The sequence below is a fragment of the Cydia fagiglandana genome, chromosome 15 (assembly GCF_963556715.1).
Source record: "Cydia fagiglandana chromosome 15, ilCydFagi1.1, whole genome shotgun sequence".
NCBI lineage: Eukaryota > Metazoa > Arthropoda > Insecta > Lepidoptera > Tortricidae > Cydia > Cydia fagiglandana.
In genome coordinates, this window is record NC_085946.1 from 16,550,465 (window position 1) to 16,559,668 (window position 9,204).

Genomic DNA, 9,204 nt, shown 5'->3' on the forward strand with positions numbered 1-9,204 from the left:
GTTTAATTTAAAAACTTAGTAAAAAGTTGGCTGTGGTTGGCTACTTAGAAAAAAGCAGCTAATATAGCTAAAGTATGAAGGGTTAACCTTTTGCACCTAAAATTGTAAAATTTCACACCTTTTATTACGAGGGAAAGGTTGGCCAATCCACAGCATCTGTCTAGTCTTTTAGCGTAAAATATAAAATCCCATATTTTTGGCTAAACCTGTTTAAAGTAGGTATAAAATAAAATGAACTTCTACTCTCACTGGCTATCTCTTTCTCACACATGTTCTCTCTGTCCTAGTAACAAGATAGTAAAGACTTGAACAAAATTAATCGTTAATATTTTACCGGTTTACGGACAACACTAGAAATGACAATTCGTTCAAAATGTTCATTTATGATTTATTAATTATAATTTTATAACATTTTTTATACATTTTATTATAATAATCTGTAATTAATTTCCTGTTAATTCAAAAATATTTATTTATATAGAACAAAATATTTTTGCTGCGATGAATGAAGTTCAGTGCTAAATTTACCTATAGTTCGTTTTTTTTAGCATTAGAAAGAACTTCGCAGAAGTAAGCTTGTGGTTCCAAATCCGGCACTTTTAGCGGTAATAATTTGAAGTAAATTATATGTATTGACCATGCTACATTAGATAATTCAATAATTATTAACAATTAAAGAGCCTGATAAAAACTGCACGCTTGCTTCTGTGGAGTTCTTTCTAATGCTAAAAAAAACGAACTATATGAAGGCGTTTATGTACGTCGTACGCTTTTGGGGTTTCTGAACGCTTGTTACTTTTGGTATGATGCGAATTTGATAATGTCAATGTTGCGAATTCATATAATGAACTTTTATTAAATATGATCGTACGATTATAGTCTTTATTTCGATGATATTAAGGTGATTTTTACTATTTGGTATTAAATGGTTCTAAAGACATTATTTCAGGCCAAGGTGAACTACGACAGAAATTATCATCCATTGTTGTTTTGTTTCCTAACAACAGATAGAACTGTGGCAAAATAACTATTACTTTAGTTTTGCACTTTATTTCAATTCTTGTTCTTTAGCAAAACTATAAACTATAGCAATGGGTATCGATATGAATGTTTTGTAACTACATTCTTGGATCTTATTGAAACAAACTCGATCCACATCATCATTTCAAAAAGTAAGTTTTTCCTTATAAATGTTAAACAAAACATGTATTATTTACTTTAAAATACTACATTAATGAACAATATAACGTAGCGAAGTAATTTACCCTATCTTCTAAGAAGTTACCTCAGAGAAAGTTTCCGTTATAAAGGATTCTATTTTCAGAAATGGAACAAATGCAAACTTCCACCGGCCAAGTGCTCCCCCACATTGTGCAAGTCTACCAGCCGACTATAACGGATACCAAGATACAGAGCAGGCAGATAATCCACCTGTCTCACCCGCCACTCACTTCACAGAGCAATGTTTACCAACAAACCATGTCGGAGCCCATGCATATGCCTTCGCAGCATATCGCACATGAGATTAGTCAGATACAGACAACGCAGAACTTGGTGATGTCGTGTCAGCAGACTCATTTGCAAAGCCTGCCGTTGCAAGGTAAATCAGTTTTGTATGAGTATACTAAATACAAGCATAGTACAGGCTTTGCTTAGTTTGGGGCTAGGTTGAACTGTGTAAGATGTCCCCTAATATTTATTTATTTAGACATATAGTTCGTTGTTTTTAGCATTAGAAAAAACTTGCAAGAAGGTAAGCAATCTTGACATGTCTTTTAATTGAAAAACGCTTTTTAAAAATCAAAAACTATTACTTATGAAAGCAGAAGAATATAAATGATCATATTAGATTCATAATTGTTACATATTTGCCGTAACTTATTTTTAAAATGTTTTCAATTAAAAGACACATCAAGATTGTTTACCTTATATCTAATGTTAAAAAAAACGAACTATAGGATATTAAAGTTAATTCATTGATTTTATTGACCAGTGCTTACTTGGTCAACACAAGATGGGCTTGAATGTATCCTATAATTCATTTCTAAACTAGAATACATGTCATTACTAAAGAAAAAGTGACTGCGCACTTCAGTGGTGGAGGCCTATAAAATCAGTTTTAATAACAAAACTTCCGTGAGACACAGACATATTAAATATATTAAGAACGGGTCACTCACGTCCTGATGACACTCCTTGGTACGGAGTGAAACATGTCGAGCGTTTTTTGACTTAAAATACGTGAGTGACCCGTTCTTAATATATTTAATATGCCTATAAAATCAGGTTATAAAAACACACACACAGTTTGAGTTGTTTCCTCATCTTGATTGGAACTGGTAGAACTGAATTTTTGATGATTATGAATATGATTTGTAATATTTTACAGTTAATATTTTCCCCCATTGGTGTGGAGAAAATTGTTGTTTCACTCGGTAGCAAACTTTGTTTAACCCTCATGCCTTGAAACCAGCACAAGATTCCACTTTAAAAAAAATACTTTGTACTTACAGGGCAAATGTCTTCACAAGTCCTGCAACCATCGGCACCATTACAAATAACTTCCCACGTGATTCTACCGCAAGCAGCCATGTTTAAGCAGCATATGCTGGTGAACAGCGTGCAACAGCAGTATTATAGCTACGAGGCCTATCAGAAGGACGAGGCGTTCCAGAAGGATTGTGTGGCTAAAGTCGAGCCAGGCTTGCCGGCTATCAATGATAAACAGATAGAGTAAGTTCTCTAAATCTTAATTTATAATAAAAGTAAAAAAAAAGTAAAAAGTATTTATTTTCAAGAATATAGGTTACAGATTATGTCAGGGGTCTCCGCACTAGGCTTTGCCTGTACCGCGGGGAACCAGGAACAATTTTTTAACAGAACTAGGTTACTTAATAGCTAGTACAAAAAAACTTACTTAAAAGTTTAAAACTATTTGCACAAACATATTGCAGAATATTATAACTAAACATTATCTAAAATATCTTCAGTCTCGGCATAATTTAGAGAGGTCAAGAATTTGAATTTGAGCTTCTATAGGAGAACTATATTTAAAGTTACAGGGTTTAACCTTTTGGCCGCCGGACCTAGTCCGCAAAGACGCTCACTCACACGCCAGAGCAAATTTTAAGTAAACAACTAATAAAAAGTTTAGGGATTGCAAATAGTGATATCGATATTTACAATATTATGGTAAAAATCTTTTTAATTTAGCTTTGTTCTTATCCTGTTTTAATTTCATTCCAAATTGCCAAAATTAAACATATGTTGTACACCCGAAAATGTTTAAAATATAGGGATTTAACATAAAAAACAACCACTAAACAATGTCGATTCAAGACGTGATATCGCCGCACTAGGCTGTACGAGAAGTCTTTTATACAAGACAACGGCGCCCATGGACTGCCCGCAATGCAGACCGACAAGGACTGTTTCCGCGCGGATCAAGTAGTAATAGTCTCTAGGTCAACGGCGTAAGCGCTTGTCGGTACGTAAACTTTATTGGCGTAACGATAAAGCTGCGCATCATGTGTCGATAAAGTCAATATACCGGAACTGTTTTAGTGAAAATTACACGTGGGTTGAATTTTTAATGAGTGAAGATATTATTCCGGAATTAGAATCTATCATTATAATTTCAGTTTGGTTTACATTAATCTATAGGTAAACTCTTATCAAAAAAACGTTCAACGACTTGTTACAAAAAAATTACACATTAACTTCAATGTTATAACAATAAAAGTAAAGTCTGATAAACAGGTATGTCCCTGTACCACACTTGTGCGAAGCGGTCGCTGCGGTGTATCCCTTCCCACTAAGCTATAAAATAACATCAATTATTTTTTTTATTTATCTCTTCTGCAATTAAATAGTCCACAATCTACAATGGCAAATTTACTTGTCTGACTCTACTTTATAGAGCTAAAGAAGCTACCTGAACTTTAAATATAGTTATGCCTATCTGACTCTCGTTCTACGTATTCTAGTAAGTAGTTACCTACTATTCGTTGAAAAAAATTGGCCATTAACAAGTGTTCAAATACTTAGATAAAAACATATTTCTGACTTTATATTTACGTTAAAAATTCCCATATCGAGTTAACATTCCCATCCCTAGCTGTCTTTTATACAAGACAACGGCGACGAGGAACATGAAAAATGTTGAAAATTGGAGCAATTTTTTTAAATGCCTTATTATAAAAGAAGGGATTTATATAGCGGCTTAAAAAGCAAATAAATGAAAAAACAAAGACCTTAAATATGAACACGAGTGTAAATGAAATTGCAATTGTTATTATTTTCACATTAACTCAGTGGTTGAATTTGTGTCTTGTATACAAGACGACGGCGCCAGCGTATCGTTCTATCGTTGTCTTCTATACCGGACAACGGCGGTCAAAGTATGGTGTTATAGGTTGTTACTCTAATACGATCTCCGAACCGTTTACCAAAAGCGGTGCGCACTTCGGGAATAGGTAAATTGAAGATGCGTTTTTTAATCAAGTAATTATAGGAAGGAATTGATTTAGACAATTTATGTGTTTGTAGACATAGTTTGTGTAGGAATAGCTGTCGGACGGATAAAACTTGAGCTTGGGCATACAGATCTGAATAGATTCCTCTTTTGGCTCAATGCAACATCATTTCCATCTTCACCACTTAGATCAGCGGTCACCTGTGCACCTTTTAGCAGCCAAGGGCCACATAGTAGTTAACGGAGGTGACGCGGGCCGTACTTTGTTAATATTTTTGACTTTATGAGACATTGTCGTTTGTCAATATTACATACAAAGTAGCCAGGGAGACTCGCGGGCCGCGGCTTGCCGACCGCTGACTTAGATGATTGGCAGTCCTCAACTGTGCAGTTCTCCAGGCATCCGCCCACAAAAGTCAAAATTCATATGAAAATATGAACCACATAAAGCGATGGCGCATATTGTTGCTGCCAAGTTGGTGCAAACTTCGCTTAGACTAAATTATGCTAAAAAATATGCCAGATGCTAAATGGAAAATTTTGGTGCCAAGCGAGTGAAAATATGGCAGATCTGGCATCATTTATACCAAGTTGGCAACACTGCCTCCAGAAATTTCCTGCCTCGTACACCTAAACTATGGAATGGTACGATACGACCTTTAAACCGTCAAGAGCTTACTCCCTACTTATGTCTCGGTAACGCACTTGCAACCCCTCTGGTTATGCAGGTGTCCATAGGAAACGGTAATAGCTGACATCAGGATTCGTTTGCTTCTTTGCCTCATCAAATGTATTAAATCTTATTTATACCTAACGACCCGCCTTGGATTCGCACGGGTTGAAAAATTATACATCTAAACCAGCGGTCGGCAACCAGCGGCCCGCGGGCCGCATACCACTCAATCGTGGCCCGCGAGCCTCCCTGGCTATTTTGTATGTAATATTGACAAACGACAATGTCTGATAAATACTAACAAAGTGCGGACCTTCCTCAAGAATCACTCTATTGATAGGTGAAAACCGCTCAAAAAATAATTTCTATTCAAGGCGCGAAGCCAAAGTATCAATCGTTAACGCTCCGTAGCATATCATAGTCATTTCTCTCTATTACTCTTCTACACTAGTGCGACAGTGACAGTTGCGTTTCGTTTGTTACGGAGCGTTAACGATTGCACGTTTGCTACGCATCCTGGTGGTCTTTTTGACCCTACTCTTATTTTTTCAAATACTCACCTCTCATATTAACTTTCCAGATGCAAACCAGAAGAACTGGATATAACACATCACTCAATAGAAATCCAGATTGAAAACATAACCAAAAGGTCAAGAAGTTTGGTCCCTAACCCCAACCAATGGGCCTGTAACGTTAGAAAACTGAAGCACCAACGTGGAGAAGCCTATATCAGTCGCCGGGGCAAATATGTCCCGGAAAGACGGGTCAAAAACACCAAAGACTGCCTCAAAACCTGCAAATACAAATGTAACGAGAGAATCGATGATACAGACAGAGAACACATCTTCAAAGCATTCTATTCCTTAAACGCTAACGAAAAGAAGCACTTTTTGCTTAACACGACTGAAAGAAACTATGTAAAACATAGTAAGTTAGACGCTGATCGCAAAAGAAAGTATTCATTTAAATATTTCTTCCTAGTTAGAGCTGTTAGGTACACAGTATGTAAGAATTTCTACTTAGGAACATTAGCTATATCTCAAAAGCCGGTCTACAACGTGCATTTAACTAAATCTGAGATGAACATTCCGAAGCCAGACGGTAGGGGTCTAAATCAGGCTAGTGCGCACGCTATGCCTCAAGAAATAAAAGATAAGGTAAGAAACCACATATTATCTTTCAACACATTAGATGGAAAGCAAATTAAACAGTTTTCTAGAAAAAAACAGTATCTAGATCCTAGTTTAAGCATAAAACAGATGTATACAATGTATTTTAATGAGTGTAGTAAAGAGAATGCTATGCCTGTGAAAGAGTCTATGTATAGGAAGATATTTAAACAGGAGTTTAATTTGCATTTTAAAAAGACGAAAGACGGTCAGCTGTGTTGTAGATGTAAAGGGCCAGTGAAAAAGAAAACATAGAGTACTGGCAAAAATTCATTGACTGTACCATCGTCCACACTGTAACTGACAGTTCGCAAACCTTATTACAATAGGCATAAGGTCCACCGACGGACAGTTAAAGAGTGTTGCTTTTTTTTTAACGCGGCGCCGACGTGTTTTTATCATTCCACAGAGCAGTTCGTTTGCGTGGTGGTATAGCGTGTTGAAAATACATGATGTACATAAACTCTAAGACAGTTCTCAGCTAATGTAGATGGCGCTGTAGAGCTCCGTCCTTTATGCGGGAACTCTTTAACAATTCAGTCAAAAATGGCGTCTAGTTAGGCTGGCCACAATAAATCACGAATTTGTCCTCGACTTCTCTACAACAGACAAATTTTCAACAATCGATAACTCTTTGGTTCGGGGAGCAGGTTGGAAAAAAGGTCTAGATATGAACCTCCCCCTAGAATTTTGTAAATACTAGGTGTAAACTAAAGATTATAATAATAGATCGTCAGGTGACAAGCAAAAGTCACTAATTACTAAAAGAAATTTAAACAAAAATCGACCTTTTTTTAGTACTAATATGGTTCATTATGCCTATGAACTTGTGGTGGTACTTAGTGACTTTTGATTGTCACTCGACGAGATGTAGTGCATAATTATTTTCCTTCATATTTTCACAGAAACGTACGAACGTGCCTTGCTATTTCAGTCAGTCTCGGTGCAAAAAGTACGGAGGCTGACAGAAGTAGCATGATAAATACGAACGTTTCCGAGAAAATAAGGAAAACAATTATGCCCTACGTCTGTAATTACTTAATTAGTAATATATTTGCATTTAACTCTTACTCTTGTCAGATTTGCTAAGAGCACGACCAGTGTAAAGTAAATCTAAAGGTATTACAATAGAGTTCAATTTGGCAAGTTACTTTAGACACGTGAGATGTGTGAAAGAAAGCATAGAATGTCACTATGTATTTTATTTAAGGTATAAATTTTAATATATATTTAATGACTAATGATGTCACCGTACCGAAAACAGAATTATGACTGAATATTATATAAAATGGAATGTTAAAATTTCTTATAACATTAATACAAACTGAATAATATCGTTGTAAAGTGTAAGCTAACTTCACACCGACTTGAATATAACAAAGTGAGATAGTGTCAAAAAATTAAACAAATCATAGAAATTAGACATCAATTATGGCACTATCACAACAATTAAAACACTTTGTGTAAGGCCTGAGTGGACGCTCGAGTTGAGCGTGCAGCGGGGCGGGGCGTGCGGCGTGCATGTTAAACAAATGCAAACGTATAGCAGCGGCCTTAGTGCACGCTGCTCACATCACTCGTGAGCCCGACGCCACGGTGCACGCCCCGCCGAACGCTCGGCTTCGAGCGTCCACTCAGGCCTTAGTGTTTGTCATTGCAAATGGCATGCAGGGTTAGCTTTGTGCGACTTTATAGTTCGTTTTTTTAGCATTAGAAAAAAGGTAAGCAATCTAGACGTGTCTTTTTATTGAAAAATAAGTCACGGCAAATATGTAACAATTACGAATCATATACGACTAAGTAGTCGTGTCTATGACATGACACGTCTTTTAATTTTAATTTTATTGTATTGAATTCTTTTGTTTTCATAAGTTAATTAAAAGACTCGTCCAGATCGCGTAGTATTTTTCTAATGCTAAAAGAAATGAACTAGAGTTAGACCGTAAAAAATCTGCAGCGATTTTGATAGTTATAGTCATATAGTTATAGAGATAGTTTGAAGTCAAACTTCTATGAAATTATGACATATAAATAACACACTGCGTGGGCTATCAAATCCGCTGCAGTCTTTTATTGGTGCGACTATATAACCCGACTCGCGCAGAGTTTCACTGAACTATTTGAACGGAATGTAAAGCCTGAAAGTAATATATGATCATTGTCAAGAGGGCGCTGTTACTCTCATGTACAGGGTGATAGTTCAGTGTCGTATGACAAAATTAGTTCCAGTGAAATTCCGCAACATGGCGCGTGGGTATCGTCTTGGGTATTCTGCTTTCGTCACTCATTCTATACATTCGTCACAATCGTCGGTGGCTTTCAATGTAGAATGAGTGACGAAAGCAGAATAGGACTAATTTAAGAACTTGACGAAAAACGAATGGGACGACCCAAGATGACACCGGCGCGTGATCATACATTCCTTAAGTTAATATTCCCCAGCTGTTTTCCAGTGAAGGAAGAATCAGAATTAGAACCAGCGTCCTGCAGTTCGAAAGGACTAAAGCGTAATAAAATATGATCAAATTTTGCATCATTCTGTTTGTATCAATGTTGTCATCTCAGTGGTGGTGTTCACATTAAACTCGTAAAAGAAATTGTAGACTCCGCTAGGCTAAGTTTGCACCGACATGGCACTTTTGGCTGAGAAAATGTGTGGTTCGTACGGTCAGCACCAAAAGTTGCGGACCAGAAATTCATTGTGGCAGATACATCGTTTCATCCATTACTATTGATACTAACTGTACGACATACTTCACGTAAAAGTGGGTGGTGACTTAGCGCGGACGAGTAAATATATAAAACATAATGGCTCCGCTACACGATGGCCCAGCGCCGGCCACTCCAAGGGACGCATTAAATTTATGCGTTAAGAATAAGAATAGTTT

The 9,204-nt window shown here is 36.6% G+C and overlaps 1 protein-coding gene across 1 annotated transcript; it reads left to right on the forward strand.

Annotated features, from left to right (window-relative positions):
* The first annotated feature begins 971 nt into the window (after positions 1–971).
* On the forward strand, positions 972–7,747 carry LOC134671443 (uncharacterized). Its single transcript, XM_063529301.1, has 4 exons — positions 972–1,172; positions 1,325–1,600; positions 2,514–2,733; positions 5,728–7,747. Exons 2-4 carry the CDS (start codon positions 1,327–1,329, stop codon positions 6,569–6,571), a joined length of 1,338 nt encoding a protein of 445 aa, XP_063385371.1. The 5' UTR covers positions 972–1,172; positions 1,325–1,326; the 3' UTR covers positions 6,572–7,747.
* Positions 7,748–9,204: the final 1,457 nt, after the last annotated feature.